This window comes from Aspergillus pseudonomiae (genome assembly GCF_009193645.1).
Source record: "Aspergillus pseudonomiae strain CBS 119388 unplaced genomic scaffold BDV37scaffold_177, whole genome shotgun sequence".
NCBI classification, from domain to species: Eukaryota; Fungi; Ascomycota; class Eurotiomycetes; order Eurotiales; family Aspergillaceae; genus Aspergillus; species Aspergillus pseudonomiae.
The window spans coordinates 1-20451 of record NW_022476169.1 but is presented as its reverse complement, the minus strand read 5'-3'; the positions used below and the strand labels follow the sequence as shown (position 1 = coordinate 20451).

Genomic DNA, 20451 nt, shown 5'->3' with positions numbered 1-20451 from the left:
TGGCTAAAAGATTTTCAGCAGTCACTGCAATAGGTATTTTGGCAGGGGCGGCTGCGACGACTAGATCGGGGAGGGCTTTCACATATGTACCGTCCAAGGCTGGCAAAAACCTACCCTACAACCAGATTAGTAGATTTTCTACTACTGACAGACACGCTCGTTCAGTTTCGCGGCTAGGAGGCTTAGGAAAACGTAGCGGCCTACCATAATTCCGTCTCCAGTTGTACCACCCTTTCCATCAACAAAGTTGAGAATTTGTGACAAAACGAGGGGACTTCTTGCAGATTTCGTGAAAGCTTTGAAATTCTTTGAAAGTAGAAATATGTCGGCTGGTAAATGTTGCTACTGTATCCTGCAAATTTGAATTTGCAGGACCATGCGGCCCATAGACATACTTAACAAGTTGAATAAAGGAAGCGTCTTTCCACTGATGGCTAGATTAACTCTAATCTTTTTCTTAACGAGGTCCATAAGTCCATTGATGGCGTATCTGTCGGCAACAATATGAATTGATATGTGACTTGGTTTGTTCAGTGCTCCAGGTAGAGATTGTGGGATCATTGTGTTCACCAATCATGACCTTCGTTTCTAATATCTTGCCTTCCATACCGGTGGTACCCACTTGCTCCGGGGAGCTTCGGTTTTGTTCTTCGATGGTGAGCTCGGGAGTGTCATCATAGTCCTCACGATAGAGATAATCAATCATCTTTTTAACAATCAAAGGGTCACCAACGATCGTGGCCTCTTTTGATCTGGCCTGCTGCGATTTATCAGATTAATACAAGGAGAGGTGGAAATTGGTACGTATCCGTTTCCCCACAACTTGTGAGTTGAGGCTAACCTTGGCAGCGGGCGTTGGCAACAGCATACTGCAAAAGCCTGATCCTTTACGTAAATCTAGGGATATCCAGGTTGTTTGCCACATTGCCCGGAGTCTTAGAGTAGAGGAAACTGTTGATGTATGGGGTATCTTCGGCCTTCTTGCCGAAGATTTTGCAGGTGCTCCACCTACAGCAATGGCAAAAGCCCTTCTTCAGATAAAATTAATGAATACATGGCTTAGGTTCACTGCTAATCAAACCCTCAGCATCCATTTTTAAAGGTTAGCGGGACCCAATGGTAGCTTTACTGCTGCTAGTAATAATTTTGAGTTGGCGATTGCTGTTGCTGTTGCTACTTTCGGGGCAGAAAGTAATCAGGCACTTGCTTCGACTGTTGGGCCGCTTATTGAGGTTCCAGTTTTGTTGGAGCTTGTGTATGCGGTTAAGTTTGTGGCGAAGAGGCTTGGTTGGAAGGACTAGTGGATTGTTGATTAATTACTGATCTAATCAGGGCGTGGTTAGAGCTAAAATTCGAAATCTCCAGTTAACGACCACAGCAAGACAAAGTACGCAAGACTAAATGGGTACCTCTACCGAATCAATGTTGCGCAGACATATCAATGTACATGTGGACAAGCAAGAGAGATCATAGAGCACTTCCTCTTTCGGTGTCAGAAATGGATGGCACACCGGGCCGAAATGCTGCATGTACCAACACCCACAGAGGCAACATATCCTTCTTCCTGGGAGGAAAGTCACCATCAAATGAATAAAATTGGACTCCAAACTGAAGCGGTACAGGCCTCCATACGGTTTGCAATCGCCACGGGCCGACTCGACGCCGCGTGACCCTATAGACGAACACCAATCACCCACTCCTCCCGATCGAAATCATACCAACCACCTTGTGCCGGAGACGGTAGGCGTGCTTCAACTGCTGAGAATAGGATGTTGAATACTTGAAGAAACGCCTTCAAGCCAGCCTACTAACAAACTTACCAACCTACAAGAATCCCCTACGATACTGACAGATAGGATAACATATGCTAAAAGTAATCATGTATGGGCTCTAAGGAGGCACGGCGTATATTAGGGCATGTACAGTACAGTAGATTACTGATAGTTGCTCTTCCGGCTTAGCCGCCGGGCGTTAATAAATTGTGTGTGTGTGTGTGTGTGTGTGTGTAATTTCAACCCCCCTCCTATACTATACTTCTTTCCACTCCCCTACCCTTCTTTACCGTGCTAGACGGTTCTTGTAACACAAGTGGAACACGAAGCATAGCCGTTCGAGGGAACCTGTGGTCTACCTTCATCGCAATACGACCTGGAGAGGTAAATCCGATGTGGAAATGCCACCCTCCGAGCGGGTCACACAGGAAGGGGCTGCAGGGCAACACCTCGGCTGCGATTGGTTCAGACAAAACTGTGGGGTCTTCGAGACCCGCAAAGTCACTATTTACGCATCTTCTGGCGAGAATAGCAATCAGATGATTAGCCGATTCATGATTGCCCAGTCAACCCACATACCTACGGCATCCAAGTCCCATAGTCCATTGTAGGCACGAAGGAAAGGGGATTTCTTGCCAATCTGAAAGCGGCTGTCTACTTCCACGCACGCGAACTTACCGCTACTAACAGGGAATCCCGAGTCTTCAATTTCTTCCTTGACTTCTACTGTCGTCCCTTGCTACTTTTACGATTTGCCCGCTTCTCACATTACTAACGACATAGATACTAGTTAGGACATTCCTAGGCCTGCCGCCCACCATCCCATGGGGACCAGCGGAACAAGAGCATCTTCCTAGATGTGTGTATGCCTTATGTTAATCTTCTTGAGGCACCGTCGGTCACATGTAGCAGACGGGCATGTGTATCACAGAGCGTGAGAGATACATTTTATGGGAAGTATACTGTGGCTTTGGCGGAGCAGTAACACCCTCCATGACTTTGGAACGATGAGATTGAGCCTTTTAAGCTGGCTGAAAAGCTTGGCTATAATAAGTACACCAACTAATTGCATCGATGTCGTGCTACCGATGACTTGCAGACGAGAATTCTTACTACGAAAGCCGCGATAGGCACGTCAGTAGGCCTGACTCTGAGTTAGGTCTTGAAGCAGATGGATTGACGAATCATTTGTCACTAATAGAACACATTCATGCAAGCTTTACAGTAACCCTATATACAAACACGGCAATTTATAATCACATGGCTCTACTCTGCCGAGCTATCACAGGGTCTGAGAATATCAGGTAAGTTTTGGGAATCGAACATCTTTCTCTTGATAATCGCCGAATCTGTTACCTCCAATTGCAGTGGCGTAGATGGGCGTGATTTCAAGAGGCTCCGAAATCTTGGTCGTATCATTTTAGTATACTTGCGTAGAAAAGAGCCTCGCTTCTCATCTAATAAGTTAAGAAAATCATCAAAATCGTTTTCCGGGAGCCTTTGAACGCTGTCTATAATGTTAGCCTATAAACACAACCTCTTGTGTTTGAGATATACATTTTATGATATATTCCGAACTCGCCTCCCCAAGGGATGAAACAAACAAGATCGGGGCCGTATCGATTAGCCATTCTACCTCAATTACTAGCCGAGCACAGTTTGTTTTGAAGGCTGCACGTCACTTTCTGAAATGCTATGCTTCCTCGTTCCAGATCGGGGTATATCTCTGTAACAATGGTTTTGAGTGATTCACTGTCTGTAAATACTTGAGGGTTGTGATTCTGTAATTCGTTCCTTCTCTTTGTATAAAGACCAAGAGCCACAAGGTAAAACCTGGTCCCAAACTGGGACACCAGTTGTGAGCTCTCCCCTTTGTCAAGAAACCTCAAGGCTGTGTCGATTGTACGAGGCTTTACAAAAGGGAGGACCTTGTCAGTTCTGCGCATGACACCGAATATTTCTTGAAGCTGAAGCATGGGATATGGACTGGCGATGGCAAAGAAGAGACCATCAGTCATGGACATATCCTTAGCACACACAGAGGCACGCCCTTTGAGACATTTCCGTATCCCAGAAACTGTATAGCTGGACCTCATGATCCGTGAAAGCTTCCTCCAATCATTACCAGATTCCCGTGATGGCCATGAGCGGGGCACCTGCGCCTCGATTGCTTCTTCTTGCTCGTGTGCTCGATCTTCTGCTGCCGCTTGTGGCTCTTATCCATTGGTAGACAATACACTGGCTAGCGTAAGATGTGATTTAGCTGTTATAAAGGAGTATCTGGTGATTTGGGTTCTTCGGTATCAACAGTTTTGTATATCATACTTTTCAACCGAAGGATATGTCTTGAAATCATGTTGCGGCGCTCGGGGTGGCTTTGTATCTCAGATAACTCTCTCTTGATCATTTCTTCATGGATCTTCAGATCCTGAATGTAGTAAGTGTCAGCACGGCATTATTGATGAGGAAGGTGCGCTGACTGTAATCAACTCTGCATGAATTAAGTCTAAGGAGGTGCCCCTCCTGAATTGCTCGCTGGGAGCGAACGGAGTCTCCAGTTTTGGGATGAAAATGGTTTGTTCAGTCCTTTACTCATGAATAATTCTGTAAGCGTGGATTTAACCTGACACTGACAGTTTTTCGATTCCTATATCAGGTAAATGAAAAGGCGCAGCTCGCGTTCCAGATTATAATCTCGAGGCTCTGGAACAAAGGCTCCAAGGTGATGAAAAGGGCGACTTCTTACGCTTTCTCCGACGAATGTTATGTTGGCTACCAGATGAAAGACCCACTGCAAAAGAGCTTTCATCTGATCCTTGGTTAATGCATGGCCTTTTCAAGTGAAATCAGGATGGCTACAGAGTACAAATTCTGCTATGGAAGGTTGTGTCCAGGACACAGGAAGCCCATATTAACTGGAATAGTTCGCAATTAAACCCAAGGTCTACATTGTCCTGAACGTACGATATATTCATTTAACAAAGTAAAATATCTCATTCGAAATATACGTAACAGCATGATGGATCTAACAAGATGAACAGAATGAGAGCACGATAAGGCGAAGAATGAACGGGTTAGCGACGCATGTACTCGGCGGGACGATTAATACTCCAGAAGATCGGATGTCGACCAACAAACCTAACTGTCAGTGAGACCTGTGTGGTTTTCGGACGATACAGTGGTACATAATGGGGATAGAATCGAATGCTCCCAAATAATCCCATGCAGTGAGTTATAGGAAACTGTGACTTGAAAGACGAACATCAGGAAGGTTCGAAAACGTCATCTCTCTTCTCAGGCATCCCTGTTTTCCTCAGCTTCAGTAGCTAGTTTGGCAGATCCTAACTTACCACCAGTGACCATACCCCTAGGGCTTATTTTATTCACCTCCTATGTTGGCTGTCTGTAATGACACTATTGTCTATTGGCTTTAAGAAGAGCATATTAAAGTGGCAGTGAGCGAATTCCTAAGATTATGACTAGACTGGTGCTTAAAATATGGTACCACGCATAATCAATGGAATTTTGATTGGCTTGTGGGAGAGAGGCCACTGCAAAATGTTGCTTGATTAGACCGAGAGTTGCTAAACCTGACTAGCCAATCATTCCACAGGAATCTAAAGCGGAAAGGGTCGCACGCCCGACTACCCTGGTTCTAATGTTGATTCTATCCCTCACTCCCGAGACAAGTTCCATCAGAATACAGTGCATAATATTCACCTATAGGCATTCAGGTGACTGTAGTCTCTGGCTTAATGATTACCCGTTTCTCTTTGTATATATTTAGCTTAAAATATTGACTAGTTATCCTTCTCCTCATTTTGGGGCCGAGTTCAAGCACGAGGGCCGAATGGATAGTTATATACGTAGCCGCAATCTGTGCTACTTTCGCTCTGAAGGGGAGTAATTTTCTCTTCTAAAACGACATCTTTTATATTCATATTGCACAATCCATTCAGTTGTATTAGAGTGTTGAAATCTCTTGATGCCCAGCTCCCGAGGAGTTTTCGGGCATATCCACAATATCAGCAATCCGTCACCACGCAGGAGAAACGACTCCATACCAACACAACCCAAGCACAGCACCTAGCAAAATCGCGACCGCAGGAGGAACCTTGAACCACGCACTCTCAGCATAAGTAACAGCGGCGACAGTAACCCACCACGGCTCTTTCGCCAGACTTTGCCCATCGAGTTCCCCCGGACTCAAATACCCTATTTCCCAAAGCCGGTACACAGCTGTAAAGACCAATCCTACGGCCGACGCATTAACACCGCGGAGGAAATCAATAACATACTTTCGCTTCCGTAGAACACGCCAGAAGGACTGAATCGCGATAGCGAGTGCGATTCCAGGAAAGAATATTCCCAATCCACCAAGGAACGCACCAAAGACTGTCGGGTAGGATGTGCTTCGAAGAGCGAGTGCACCGAGGAAAACTGCAAAGTTAAAGTTTGGTCCGGGGAAGGCCTGGATTATAGCGAGGCCGATTAAGAAGTCTCGACTGGAGACCCAGCCTGGGTCAACAACGTAGGAACGGAGCAAGGGGATGACAACTGGGCCCCCGCCAAAAATCACAGTGCCAGCGAGGTACATGTTTGCGAAGAGATCGAGGGCCAAAGGGGGTAGTGAAATTTTCGCTCTTGAGACAAGTATGGCGATAAAGGAGGCTGCGAGTTCTGGATTAGCGCACGAACAGCGTCATTCCAAATCTACAATGGGACATACTGAAAAAGAGAACGAAAATTGTAATTCCAACACGAATACGAATCGCATGATCTTGTGACGGGGGCTCTTCCCTTCCTTCTGAGGCCTGGGCGTTCTTTAATTGTTGTGGCAAAGCCCCTGTCTCTGGTTTTCTCATCCGCAGCAATTCCAGTCCCGGTCCTCGATTTAAATTTCTCGCAGCCATATGCTCCAAGCCTGCTGAATCGGGAGCATCACCTTCTGGTTCGGGCTGGCGATTTCTATTTTTCCACGCATTCGTTGCCCTCAAAATCTGCTGATACACAAGCCCATCCCACAGTGCAGTAGCAACACCGCCAGCAACCATAAGAACAGGGAAGTACCAGAGAGCGCTGTAACAGAGGCCAGCACATGCGCCAAAGATTACCAGGATTCGGGAAATCTTATCAATGATGGCCTTTTCAGCTAGCTGGACAGCAGCAAGAGCAATGATGCCTACAGTTGAGGCGTTCAGGCCGGAGAGAAGAGCGTAAACTGGAGCAGGAAGTGTTTCATCAATCCGTTGCACGGCGAGAGAGAGTGCATACATGCCAACTGCGCCCGGGAGACTAGTGGGTTGGTAAGTTCATTATCCTGAATCAGAAGAGCTGAATTTAAAGTGTACGCATACGACCAGAGGAAAAATGCAAGCAAGGCAGGGATAAACCCCGCGTGGAGCAAAGCCAAGCAAAACAACATTTTTGTTGACCCTGGTCCTGGGAGACCCTGACATATGGCGAAGAGTTCTTGGTACTAGACCCATTAGCCCCACAATATACCTTTCACATTAATAGTACCTACCGTCTGCTCATCGACCCATTTTTCTTTCTCGACAAACCGCGCGTGAAATATCTGGAAATGAACAGGCGGTCCCCCGAACGATGTGAATCCTAGATACCAGGTATACCGAACGACTTCGCTCAGGCGACCGAATAGGGGGTTTTCCGCGCGTGTAGGGTCGGTTGCTCCCGCATGACTGCGCCAAGTTCGGTTTAGTGCTCGTAGGGACGAGGCAATTCGCGACCAAGTGAGGAGGAGCATGTTAGATTCGCCCATGAATAAATGGGCGACAGTCACATATTTACAGACAATAATGGAGTGGAATTATCCAGGATGATTCAAGATTATAAGTATTGGGACATGACAGAATTCAAGGTTCAAATCACCTCTTATGTTTGTCCAATACGGAGTTGATCACGGTCCTCGTGCTTGCCAAGGATGGAAGTTCACCTGCTTTCAGCTATAATCTTGGCATTGTAGATGTCACTGTTGAAATCTAATTGGTCATGGACATTCGGGCTCCTTTTCGGGTTAGGAAAGTCCCGAAATAGGGGTAGGTTCGTTTCGCCGAATTACTTTACAGTGTACGAAATACCCACTTGGCAAGAAATGATGCCCTTGTATGATAGGATACAAGTTAAGTAAGACACGCTGAGTTAGTCTTCGCATTATTACGTTTCGATGCAGAAACTTGCGACCAAGGTACGCCTAGTGTCATTAAGTGGGATTGCATCACAAGTCTTCTTGAAAGCGAAGAAAGAATAGCCGCTTCAGTGGGCTCTGGCTTGGGTCCGCTGGTGGTGAGAATATTCATATATTCCACTTAATATAATCAAGGCAAAGGATTTGTTATTGAATCCCTCTGGCACTTTGTATACTATGTTTAATTTCTCGTATAATCGGGCGAAATCTACTGCGCTTTGGAGAACCGCCCTAATTTAGAACACATGATGGCTTTTGTGCACGAGACACCCTTACGTGCGAAATAAGGTGGGAATATAATCCCAGCAGTCCCTAGCTGGTGTGATAGCGAGTGAGCTTCGCAGGTCCCGCAACTTCTGGCCAATGATATATCTCGTCTCTGTCATCTTTCGAGGGCCGCTCATTGGGAAGTAGTATAGCACGATCTAGCTCGTACGGTAGCATTCTATGGCGGCCTCGTACCATCATTGCACATATCACAAGTTTGCTAAATGTAGTAAACTGTCCGCTCAGTGACGTGTTGACTGTTGGATAACCTAGACTGAGACCCACATTGCCACTATGAAGGAATTAGAATGCACTTTTTTAATGGAAGGAGGGGGGTAATACGTACTAGGCGGATACTACCTCGAAAAGAACTGGAAAAACAGCAAAAGCCTAGAGCTGGTTAGCTTATATCCCGACACAGGAGTGAAAGAGGGTCCCAACTGGAATCGAAGTATCCGAGATCTTATCAGCCTCGGCAATACAAATGCAGAATATTCCCAAGAAGATATACCATAAATCGAACGTGAGCTGGTTGCGAATATGAGTCATAATATAGGATCTACCTGTCCTCTCATCGATTTCAACCTCGAAAGGATACAACCCCAAGGAACTTTCTTCATATGTGTTCGACGCCCGGACGCTTATTGCGATGGGAAAAACTGCGACATACATCATGACTACCAAGCTGAATTGGACTGCTGGATTTACATCCGCTAAGTTAAAGGTCGATGTTCCGGTATGCCGTGAAGAAGCCGCTTGGAATATTGCGGCTAGTATCCGAGGACCAGTTGCAAGACTGTTAACTTCGGGATTATTAAGGTCGAGGACTAAAATCAACAGAATGTCCACAAAGTTCATAGCAAACAAGATACCGAAGAGAGCCCAGGTTGGCCGACTTGGAAATAGAAGCGTGTAGCATCGACGGGGATGCTTCAGTAAAAAGGTCAGTGGCTCATTCGCCGACCATTGTTTTGGACAGAGCTTGAGCATCAACCAAATCACAAGTCGAAGCATACAGGGATAACATGTATTTCCGGCGTAAGCGAGGAAGCTCATGAGGATCATTGGGAATGTAGCCTCACGAAAAGATATCATCGAGTCGGGAGTGAGTGTAAATCCAAGGTTGTTTACCATAGTCTGCGCCGAATAGAATCCCCTGCAAAGAACGAAAGGCGTAAGCAGGCTAACCGTATTTCAGTCCTACTTTCACTTACCACCACACATTACCCTGCCCACATTCTTCGAGATATTGCCGATATTTGGGATCAGCGTGCTGGATCCAAGCCACGAGGCAAATGGCGCCGAATAGATGGAGTCCGAAAAAATAGGCTAGCGGTGTGTCATTCCAGATCAATACGTGTTATAAGTAGAAATATCTTACATGTAACAATCTTAAGCAACAGCTTCAAGCTACGGTATTCAATCCCCCCCAATAACTCTCTATCCCTTTCAGTCAAGTTGTGGAACTGTGAGTTCCGACCCACAGTCGCCTTGGAAGAGAGGTTGGGAAGAGCCAAATCCTTCGAGAGCGGTGTCCGCGATAAGGACCGAGCCGGTTGGCAGTGACTCGGGGTTGGATCCATCGTGAACATCCTGGAAGCAATGCGTTCCAATGGGATAGTTGTAGAATAGAGTCTGTGCTTCAAATATCGGCGAGAGGGGTCCAAGGCCAGGGAATCTGCCGTGCTAGATTTGGCTCTATCGAGATCTACACAATCGAAAACCAATATTAGACAGCCAATTTGCCTACCTAGAAAAAAGTCACTTACCTAGGTCGCCTGATTCACTGTCGCAGACTTCTAGGATAGGGAATCCTGCAGAAAAAGGGCATCTGTCAGCAACATTTTATAGCCAGGTCAATCCCCAATTGCGAAATACCTCTATCCCTCGCCCAGGGAGGGGGGATGTATAGAGCTTTGCTATCTGTGTTTACATGCTCTGCAAAAGATACAGTAGCCGCACGTAGCGGTTCGACAGTGGTCACATTGACCTGTTGGCCCTCCGATACGTTGTCTGGGGATCTGTTGCCAAGGTAGACGAGTCCCATTAGAATAAAGGCCTCGGTAACAAAGGTCATCTACCGTAATCCTACTTACCTATTCAAGACCGGGATGCAACCTTGTGAGGGCAACACAGGCCGTCTGTTACCTTGTCCATCCGAATCAATAGGTTGTTCCGACGACTTGTGGCTCTTGACCATATCTTGTCGGTCGCCAACGGTTTTCTCTTCAAGGTCGGGGTCATTGACTACATTTTGCGGTTTGGATCCCAGGAGGTCAGGTGCTGCATTAATTCAAATACGATCGGTTTCAGTCAGTGAACACAGTTTGCAACTTGCAACAAGATGGGGTGGTCTTACCGGCAGCCTCAAAACGCTTCTTGAACCAACGCAATCGAACGAGAACAACCAGGATATTAATAAATCCAAGGTTACCGAGAGTAGGTATTAGGTATAAATACACCTGTTGATATATTTTGAGCTCCTTGACGTCGATGCTGCAAGTGTCAGTCAGATCGCTGCATAGCGCTTGGGAAAGCGAGATACGAACGTATTGAGCCCAGACTCGGTTGAAGCGCTGGCTCCAAAGAAGTAGGCATCGACCGCTCTCAAATTTCTCTGAGGATAGACAACGACTAAGGCTAAAATGCTGAGAAAGATGATATATGCATCTGTTTCGATGGAGTTAGCAAGTGAATTTTCTTTGCTGGTTGTGTTCCTTGCACTTGCAATGCAACGTGATAAAGTTAAGGTGCGGCTTCCACATAGCTGGCGGGAGCAAGAATGCTGGCAAAGACGCACACGCCCTGTACTTGCCCGGGGGTATGTATGCAAGGGGTTTTCTAGGTCACTCGTGGCAGCAACTGCCTCTCAAATACTCGGGAGTCGACCTTGGACGGAATCGGATGCGGGATTTATGTTGGCCAATCCGCCGAGAAGGTATGGGAAGAGCATTCTGATCTTTTCACCCCATTACACACCCTTTGCTCCGATTTGTGCAGAAGTGCCAAATTCAGCTTCCGTGTGATAGATTATTCTCGTAATCACTGGACAGAGGCTTTTACACTACCCTCTGCTTTCTGTTGTTTCCGTCGGTGAAAGATAGGCAACAAGATACTTGCACTCGTAGGCTACATTTAACCGCGGCTCCCGCAACAAATAGGGCATGCTTTTGTTACCAATTTCTTGGCATATACAACAGTGGAACGACCAGAAAATCGAAGTTGGTCCAATCTACTTCTGGAACTCCAAATGGGGAAGTGAGCATGCGCTAAAACACCTCTGGAAATCATGTATACACCAGACCAATAACCCGATGCTGTCTAATCATAAGTCAGGTATTACAGGACCATTTTCCCAGATTACAGTAATATCCCCGCTACCCACCCTAAAGTCTCTTGTAGTATTTTATATCAGACGTGCCCATCTGACTAAAAGCTTCTAAAAAGAGACATGGCATGGCAGCTCATACGAGGTGTCACAATTTACAGTCAATCCCCCCACTCATCCATCCAATTAAAATACTTACCATTTCTTCCTCAAATACCCTGCATTCTATCCGCAAGGTGGTCCCTCATACCCTTCGTAACTGGTATAGAATCACTTCCCCGGCCAGCGCAAAGCTGTTCTGCCGCAGAAGGCTGTTCGGAGGCTTGGAAACTCCCTGGACCAGGCAGCTGATCGTGGAGTCCCGAGCCAGCAGCTTCACAACAAGCGATTTCCTTTAACCACTGAGTTGTAAGAATTGCGGCTGCTGTGGGCCGGCCCAGCGGATTAAGATCTAGCGTAGAGTATAGAACTTCCCGGCTTCGCTCCTGTATCTGTAGAATTAACGGTCTGGAAATATCACGAAAGGGGTGGTGGATAACCTGACATGGCCTATATCTTCAATCAAGAAGTACCCTAGACCTACCCGGCGGTCTTCGAGATAGTCCCTAAAACATTCATCTGTCTCATTTGCGGTCTTCCACGGATTCCTCCCCGTCCTCATAGCTACATAAACAATACCGGCCGACCAGATATCAACGGATCGAGGATCAAACTCTTCGTCGTGGTATTGTTCGGGAGAAATATATGGCCCGGTGCCGCAGCGCTGCCTCGACATATGTATTTGATTTTCCCACGCGAACCGGAAACATTCCGCGTTACCGAAGTCAGAAATTTTCAAACAGCCACGCCGACTTAGGAGAAGATTCTCCGGCTTCAGATCACGGTGAGCGACACCCATTTCATGCATGTAGCAGATACCGTGGATGAGCTGCTTGAAGAAGCAATCTGCCTCGGCCGTCTCTAAGGGGCCAGAAACAACCAGGAGAGAATATAAATCTCCACCAGAACAATACTCCATACATTCACACAGGTTATCAGTACCAATGGGGAGGAGTTCGAACGCTTGCACAATATTCCGGTGCTGTAATGAGGAAGCAATCGAGAATTCCGCGCTCACTCGCTTTTGATACTCCGCCAACGGTTGACCGGGTTTGTGACGAAAGACCTTCAAGGCATAGTAGCGGTCAATGGGGTGGTTACAAATCCGTGTCTTATGCAGGACCAGGACCACTCCGAAGGCGCCAGAGCCCGTGATTCTGCAGATCTCCCCATATTTTTGGGCTATGATCCCTGCACTATTACCCCAAATGTGTTCTCCATCCCCAATATTCCCGATCCAATGCTCCGCTTCAGTTTGTCGCCGCTGGGTGTTCCTACCAGGACATAGCCAACCTCTGACCTTGTCCCATTGCGAAAGGGACTTCCTGAAGTTTAGGGCATCCAAGTGATGATAATGTTCCCCATTGGTCTGTGCAAATCGCTTTTTCCGAGGAGCTTTCCTCCGGCTCGGGTCCTTTGCCATTGAAATCTCACCTTCAGTTAGCTCCAGTACCTCCTGAATGATTGGATCTTGGGTCAGCAGTGCTTGGCTGGGATCGCTATTAGATTCCCGTTTAAATGTCAGGGCTTCAAGTAAGATCGCGTATAGCTGTGAAATGGGCTGAAGACACCCCGGCATTCCAAGAATTCACGGTAGTACGCAAGGCGAAATATCATTTGGGTGGAGGGCAGCCGAGCCTTGCGGATGTGGCAGTTAAAGCAGTCAGGCTGCGGGGGAAGAGAACAGACTTGATACAAGATCAAAATGTATTTTGGTCGAGGAGTAACAGAATCAGTACCTTAGACACGCAAATTATGAATCGGGCGTATGAGAAATTTTTCCATGGAGTGATGAAAACGGAAGGCCTAAGAAAACATATAAAGAATAAATTCCCCCCAAAAGTGCATCGGCAAAATTGCAACCCGGGCAGTTCTTGGCGATAAACCTACCCCACTTACACGAGCATCCAACTGAACTCTACTTATAGTATGCACTCGATATTGGATGATGTAAGTGATTGTCAATTCTCGGTACGCCAAACGCACGAAGCACATACTAGAGTGGGGAATAAAATACAACAATCATATGGCTCATCTGTAATATTGAAGTTTTCATAGCCCAGTTCTACTTTCGAGACAACCCAGACTTGACTGGTCAGGAGTATGCTGTTGCCCCAGGGATCCCAACGATACGTAAGCCGATGTTCTAGCGGGCTAAACTGAACCGCCAGCCAGCCAAAGCCAAGCCACTTCATTCGTGAGAGTTCGGATAGCCAACTGAAGAAGTGCGTGAATGCCATCCTCCTACCGGTCTGGAATCCAGGAATTCCGCACTCATTACACTTAATGGCATGGCGGGAGCTAAACTAAAATCATACATCGAAAATGCAGGATGTGGTAAGAACATTGGAGCATATGGAGGTTCGTTTTGGTTCTGTTTGGGGTCGATCGTGGAGTCAACTCGCTGGGAGTGCGGTTGTTGGTAAGATGTGTCGTGACAGTCTGCCCATGTAGAGGAAGTTACGGATGTTGATTTCTTCGATGCGGTCAGCCTTGCGGAGCCGTTAGGCGCGGCATAATGGCCAGTACGGCCTTGAACATCGGCTGGGCCTGTCGTGGAAGCTGGGCGTGGTGCGATCGGCACGAAGGAAGTGGTACTTTGGCGAAACAATCGCGTAGCAGATTTCTATGAAGGAGACAGGAGAACCCATCATTAGTATAGCACTGAGGATTGTGAGTTTCTGACCGTGTTTTGTTGATAATTATTTCTTTGCCCTCTTAGGGTGCGGTGTTTTGATATGGTGGGTCTATTGGGGTATATTTGGTGCACGTCTACTTTTGAAGCAGTTCTGTATTTAGTGTGCTCTTCTGGCCTTGCACAAGTCGTACTATTGCATTTCGAGCAGGTTAAGGGGGGGCGGCCTTTTCTATTAATGCGCAAGAGTGGGCGGTCTGGATCTTTTAGTATTGCCTAAACGTCATCTGATTCAGACTTGAGCATACCACGATGATTGCACGACGTGACGCGGTGGCCGCGGATACAGGGTTCGCAAGCCCTTTTGTCCCCGTTAATAAGCATCGGTTGACAAAACGAAAGAAATTATCTCAGAAGCGAGCAATACTGTTTATATAAGCTCAAACATCCAGGGATGAAACTTTTATATAGGCAGGCTACAGTTAACAGAGAGAATTTAATATGTAGTAGGATTATGGATTAAGCTGTGGTTGCGGCTAGGAGGATGTTTTCGTTCGAGAGTATGGACTAACCACAACAGGGGTCAGAGCCAAGCTGACTCCTATGACTCCGCTCGAGACTGGGGGGTGCGGTTTCCAGTAAAACTGCTGCCTAGTAAGGCAACGATCCACGGAAATGATATTCAGCAAAAGTTCCGCAAATTATTGGATGTCAATGAGGGACTGTATCACCTTAATGTGGCAAACAAATGTCGGAGCCTGTTCAGCCTGTGTACTTGCAATGTTTATAAATAAAGAAGTTTCGTTAACTATGAGCTGATGGAAGCGAATATTGAATGCCTCTATTCATGGTCTCTCAATTTCAGTCCACTAGAGACGAGACTGGCGAATATGCTGGTCGGTCTTACCAAATTAATCAGCTACAGATAACGTACTCGGAAAGCGAGCCACACCTGTAAGCCAGCCGCACCCCTCTGATTTCCATAGAAAAACGTCTATTTTCAAACAACAATATCTCAACTTTTATTAAATATATTAGTTCGAAATCAGAGTATCTTATTAATATCGGTACTCTTTATACGTAAATTGAGTATAAATAAAAAAGATGCCTGAGAACATATAAATCCTGACCATATACTATAATATATGCTATAATGTATCTTTATCTAGTAACTAAAAGTTAAAAGGATCTCTTAATTTAGTATATTATTACTCCGGTATATATTAAGCTATATATAAACCTTCAAGCAGATAGAAGCTGGATTGGTTGAGATATTGTTGTTTGAAAATAGACGAGACGATTTTCTATGGAAATCAGAGGGGTGCGGCTGGCTTACAGGTGCGGCTCGCTTCCAAGTACGTTACCAACAGAAACATAAAGATCCAACAAGAACCGAATACACTTTTAACTTCTAGCAGACCATCCATAGCGTAGCGAGACATCATCAAACAAACCATAACAAATTTTAGAGATGATCATTGTTTTGTACTTTTATCCTTGTTCGCCTAGTGTCCCAGGCTAGGCACCGGGTGGTTTTGCAATCCCCATTGCCCCTCCGCTATCCGCTTGCCATAGTACTTGACGAGCAGACCGACAATGACTGGACCGATAATCGTATTAAGAAGTATGGCCCATACACCCGTGATGAGGCCCTCCTGGGTTACATAGGACGTATTGTTATAGCCTATTTCAATGATTAATAGGCCAATTTCACCACGGGCAACCATGGCAGAGCCCAAGAGCAGACCGGACAGCCAAGTTCTCTCACGGTCGGATTTCCCCGTGTTGCGGTCACAGTTCGCTCCCTCGGGAGAACCTTGTACAATAGGACCAGCTTTTCGTTTTGGTACATTTCTGGTAAATACGCAATCCCACAATGGTATCCATATTCCAACAATGAACTGTAAAGTATGAGCAGAGAACAAAGGAAGATCGAATACCCGTAAATCTTACCTTCGCAAATATCATGAGAAGTGTAAAGACGATGCCCCTCCATATCCTTTTCCCAGTCCAAAGCTGCACAAAGGGTATTGCAAATCCCATACTTGCGAAAAATAGTGGTTCCATGAGATACTTTTGCACATCCAACAGGTAGCGCTCGAATGTGTGAATAAACGTCGGACTCTTATCAGTCTCTCGCTCGCCCTCTTCACGGCTCATCACGACGAACGGTCCCTCGGGGTGCTTGCTTGGTATATACGACAGAAATGTGCCTGCAAGAAAGGAACCAAAGAGTACCGATGTCCCGGTATAGGCAGCAATGCTGATGAATGCAGACAGGGCCAAAACCATGAGAACGATATTCGATATATGGTCGAAGCGTGCAAAGTGATATTCGATATGCCGCCGAAACATGGGTGCAAAGAAGAATTTGGTGACGATAGGAGTGACAAGAGCCATACCTACAGAGGCGACTATAGGGCGGCCAATAAGCCAGCCAAGATTGATATCACTGTCCTCCTGGATCATACGCAAATTCCCTATGACGCTATTGATATTTAGAATTAGCACATGAGTTCTCGATGATGGGATAAGTCACAAATGATATGGTGACTGACCTAGACATCACGAGGCCAACCACGTCATCAATGACAGCCGCACTGACAAGAACAGAACCAACACGAGTCTGAGCAAGATTTATTGTGCTTGAAGCCGATGATATAACAGCAAACGTGGTGCCTGAAACATTAGCACGTAAAACAGAATTCAATCGCAGGCAGGGTACCCAGAGAAGTGGCAGAGAGTGCTGCGCCAATAATGAACGTTTCCACAGGGCCTTTAGAAAGGTCAGCTTTGTCAACATCGCGGAAGAGGAAATCTTACCGTATCCAAATCCGAGATAAAGTAGGAGATAGGAGAGACCGATTGGAAAGCAAACACCTGTAATCGCTCCGACCATGCTGAGGACAAAGTTTTGCTTGAGCAGGTCAATACGGGCGCCAAGACCTCCTGTACGGATATCAGTAAGGTAAGCTTCGCGCAGTAAAGAGGAAATAGTACCTTCAAAGATAATAAGGATCAGGCCAACGTATCCGAGAGAGAGAAAGGTTTTCTGCCACTCCGCCGGAAGGATATCAGCCAGAGGCTTTCCATATATTATTCCAACTGCAATCTGGCCTATGATGCCAGCACGGATCATTTTCGAGGAAAGCCATTCTGCCAAAGAGAGAATAAAGAAAAATGAGATAATTGTTAGGATTTCGACAACTGCATACAATCAGCGCATGGTCTATATGGCCACAGATCAAGTGCTCCACACATACTCCCGGGCTCGTGGTAGGCAATGAAACCACCTGCCATAATTACGTCGATATCCTTGACTAGGGAACCAGAATGGTAGGAAGATTTGACAGCAGGAAGAATTGATTCTTCGGGATCAGACAAACCTCATTCGACTCATATCACGTGCACTTTGGCAAGTTTAGTGGTTAACTGTAGCCCCACGCATGGTTAACCACGAATCGCCCAGTAAGGCTGGGTCTTTCCTCCGCTGTCGAATATTGGAAAAATAAGATGTCTGCTACTATTCAGCGTTGCTAACTTCTTAGCATTATGGCTGCTACAAAAACGTATGCTCTCCATTCCAGAGACACCTATCTGAATATTTGTGGCACGGAAATAGTAAAGTCCAGGAGCTCATTAATAAATATATCAAAGAAAGCATACCAGTTGAGAAGTTGTTGCTGGAACCTTTTGTTGCCTTATGAAAATATTTATTGACTTATTTGAAAATTTTCACTAAGCGTTGATCAATAATGATCAGAGAGGATGTACCAAGAAAATGAGATGATTAGCGAACCCCCATAGCAGGCTAGAAAGTATCCTTCATCTAGAGAAGATAAGCTCAAGGCACTCGAGCGAATTGTTGTTGTTTTCACCGCACCGGTAGGTGATAACTGTTGATTGCCGAGTCAGTTGGCTAGAGGTAGGACTGTGTCAGGTAGATACCCGGTTGATGCTGCCAAGATTCCCCATTTGCCACGTTAACAAATCCGGTGTGTACTTTCAGAGTACCCACATCCTTGGCGTAGTCTCTAGGCGCCAAGTTCCGCACTTCCCTCCAGTGACCGTGGACGTCCATGTTTAGCCAAGGTTCGCTCTGAATCCAGACAAAGGCTAAAGAGTGGACTCTGATAAAGGCTCTCACCTGGCCGGGATGGCTTAAAAAGGGCCTTCGGTCACTTTGATGAACTATTTTAACTCTTCCACGCGGTCAGTTTCCGATTTTGGATCCATACTGGGCAGAGAGGCATAACGAATACATTATATTTTATAATGGTCGAAAAGGACCCTGGCGCTAGCCTTGGAGAATACCCATTGAGCCGGTCAGCCCACACTCTCCCCTATGACGTTGTGATTAGCGAACTAGGCACCAAATTCGAAGAGGGCTTGAGCTCTGAGGAGGCCAAACAACGTCTTCACAAATATGGCCCCAACAAGTTGGAAGAAGGTGAAGGAGTCTCCGTGATCAAAATTCTTATCCGCCAGGTGGCCAACGCAATGATGCTAGTTAAGGGACCCACTTTTCTTTGCCTTGATCCCTTCTTCGTTGTATAAGAGCTCCCAGAGTCTGATCCAATTCGTCGTTATAGGTCTTAATACTAGCCATGGCCGTTAGTTTCGGTATCAAATCGTGGATTGAGGGCGGATTTATCACCGCTGTTATCGTTTTGAATATTATCGTGGGTTTCTTCCAGGAGTATGCCGCCGAAAAAACAATGGAATCATTACATTCATTGAGCTCGCCTACCGGTACAGTGTCTAGGGACGGCCAGACCTTCGCGGTTCCTTCAGTGGAGATCGTTCCTGGTGATATGGTTGAATTGCGAACAGGCGATACAGTTCCAGCAGACATCAGGTATATCTTCCATGTGTCTATGTGGTTTCAATATCGGTTAATGATTAATTATCTATACTAGATTAGTCGAAGCTGTGAACTTCGAGACAGACGAGGCCCTGCTCACGGGAGAGTCCCTTCCAGTCCAGAAGGAATATGATTCTACATTTAAGGAGGATACTGGCCCTGGAGACCGTCTGAACATCGCTTATAGCTCTAGCACCGTCACTCGCGGTCGCGCGCGTGGTGTAGTTTTCAGTACCGGTATGTCCACTGAGATCGGTTCTATTGCTGCCGCACTGCGAGATAGCAACAGTAAGAAGCGCCCGGTGAAGCGTGGACCCAACGGAGAGACAAAGAAGCGTTGGTATGTTCAGGCATGGACGCTGACGGGTACTGATGCTGTCGGTCGGTTTCTTGGTGTCAATGTTGGAACTCCACTGCAGAGGAAGCTGTCAAAATTGGCCATTATACTGTTCGGAGTCGCTGTACTCTTTGCTATCGTTGTAATGGCTGCCAATCTCTTTAGTGACAACAACGAAGTTATCTTATATGCAGTCGGAACTGGTCTCAGTATGATTCCCGCGTGCTTAGTAGTCGTCCTTACTATAACCATGGCTGTCGGTACGAAGCGCATGGTGGAGCGGAATGTTATTGTTCGCAAGCTTGATTCTCTCGAGGCGCTTGGGGCAGTGACAGATATCTGTTCTGATAAGACAGGTACTTTGACTCAGGGCAAGATGGTTGTTAAAAAGGCCTGGATTCCCTCGAAAGGCACCTACTCAGTCGGCATATCTAATGAGCCCTTTAACCCCACTGTCGGCAACGTAACGTTCACTCCGGTGTCTCCTGCGCACTTTGATGTTGAAAAGGAAGGAGAGCCTGTGGGGAAACCAGAGGACCTCATCCTGGGAAACCGTCAACTAGAGGACTTCTTAGACGTGGCATCTATGGCTAATTTGTCGCATGTTTATAAATCCGACGATGGAGAGTGGCATGCTCGAGGCGAACCCACTGAGATTGCTATCGAAGTCTTTGCTTCGAGGTTTAACTGGAATCGCGACCGATGGACTAAAGGCAGAGGTGCTGTGTGGCACCAAAAGGCAGAGTTTCCTTTTGATTCTACCGTCAAAAAGATGTCTGTCATCTTTTCTAAGGTCACCCCGCAAGGAGAACACCTGATGGTTTTTACCAAGGGCGCTGTTGAGCGTATCATCGATGCATGCACGACTATCATTTGGGATCATGACTCATCCTTGCCAGTTCCAATAACAGATAGTTACCGCAGCTTGATTCTGGAAAATA

The 20451-nt window shown here is 46.4% G+C and overlaps 7 protein-coding genes across 7 annotated transcripts; 1 reads left to right on the top strand and 6 right to left on the bottom strand.

The window, feature by feature from the left end:
• Nucleotides 1-588: 588 nt before the first annotated feature.
• On the bottom strand, nucleotides 589-769 carry BDV37DRAFT_266351 (uncharacterized protein; the record flags this gene model as incomplete). Its single annotated transcript, XM_032083906.1, has 1 exon — nucleotides 589-769. A coding segment is annotated over one exon (181 nt), but the record flags the coding sequence as incomplete, so codon positions are not given.
• Nucleotides 770-5808: 5039 nt separating this feature from the next.
• Nucleotides 5809-7539, bottom strand: BDV37DRAFT_277127 (chromate transporter; the record flags this gene model as incomplete). Its single annotated transcript, XM_032085690.1, has 4 exons — nucleotides 5809-6452; nucleotides 6502-7067; nucleotides 7130-7251; nucleotides 7300-7539. 4 exons carry the CDS (start codon nucleotides 7537-7539, stop codon nucleotides 5809-5811), a joined length of 1572 nt encoding a protein of 523 aa, XP_031934489.1.
• Nucleotides 7540-8192: 653 nt separating this feature from the next.
• BDV37DRAFT_66038 (cation transporter) lies at nucleotides 8193-9998 on the bottom strand. Its single transcript, XM_032091027.1, has 6 exons — nucleotides 9629-9998; nucleotides 9462-9576; nucleotides 9350-9403; nucleotides 8689-9298; nucleotides 8594-8637; nucleotides 8193-8539 (listed from the first exon to the last, which is right to left on the bottom strand). The coding sequence occupies exons 1-6, from the start codon at nucleotides 9837-9839 to the stop codon at nucleotides 8293-8295; spliced, it is 1281 nt and encodes a 426-aa protein (XP_031934488.1). The 5' UTR covers nucleotides 9840-9998; the 3' UTR covers nucleotides 8193-8292.
• BDV37DRAFT_65926 (uncharacterized protein) lies at nucleotides 9661-11197 on the bottom strand. The gene is made up of 6 exons (XM_032091025.1): nucleotides 10976-11197; nucleotides 10797-10917; nucleotides 10607-10743; nucleotides 10344-10530; nucleotides 10017-10268; nucleotides 9661-9955 (listed from the first exon to the last, which is right to left on the bottom strand). The coding sequence occupies exons 1-5, from the start codon at nucleotides 11010-11012 to the stop codon at nucleotides 10082-10084; spliced, it is 669 nt and encodes a 222-aa protein (XP_031934487.1). The 5' UTR covers nucleotides 11013-11197; the 3' UTR covers nucleotides 9661-9955; nucleotides 10017-10081.
• Nucleotides 11198-12023: 826 nt separating this feature from the next.
• Nucleotides 12024-13366, bottom strand: BDV37DRAFT_65960 (kinase-like domain-containing protein). The gene has a single exon (XM_032091026.1). The coding sequence runs from the start codon at nucleotides 13251-13253 to the stop codon at nucleotides 12075-12077; it is 1179 nt and encodes a 392-aa protein (XP_031934486.1). The 5' UTR covers nucleotides 13254-13366; the 3' UTR covers nucleotides 12024-12074.
• A 2083-nt stretch (nucleotides 13367-15449) lies between these two features.
• Nucleotides 15450-18199, bottom strand: BDV37DRAFT_266333 (cation:proton antiporter). Its single transcript, XM_032083905.1, has 10 exons — nucleotides 18109-18199; nucleotides 17976-18002; nucleotides 17896-17906; nucleotides 17573-17808; nucleotides 17310-17516; nucleotides 17133-17258; nucleotides 17035-17085; nucleotides 16868-16988; nucleotides 16263-16797; nucleotides 15450-16210 (listed from the first exon to the last, which is right to left on the bottom strand). Exons 4-10 carry the CDS (start codon nucleotides 17607-17609, stop codon nucleotides 15815-15817), a joined length of 1473 nt encoding a protein of 490 aa, XP_031934485.1. The 5' UTR covers nucleotides 17610-17808; nucleotides 17896-17906; nucleotides 17976-18002; nucleotides 18109-18199; the 3' UTR covers nucleotides 15450-15814.
• Nucleotides 18200-18584: 385 nt separating this feature from the next.
• On the top strand, nucleotides 18585-20328 carry BDV37DRAFT_277124 (E1-E2 ATPase-domain-containing protein; the record flags this gene model as incomplete). Its single annotated transcript, XM_032085689.1, has 4 exons — nucleotides 18585-18818; nucleotides 18902-19167; nucleotides 19229-19410; nucleotides 20192-20328. 4 exons carry the CDS (start codon nucleotides 18585-18587, stop codon nucleotides 20326-20328), a joined length of 819 nt encoding a protein of 272 aa, XP_031934484.1.
• Between the last annotated feature and the right edge of the window lie 123 nt (nucleotides 20329-20451).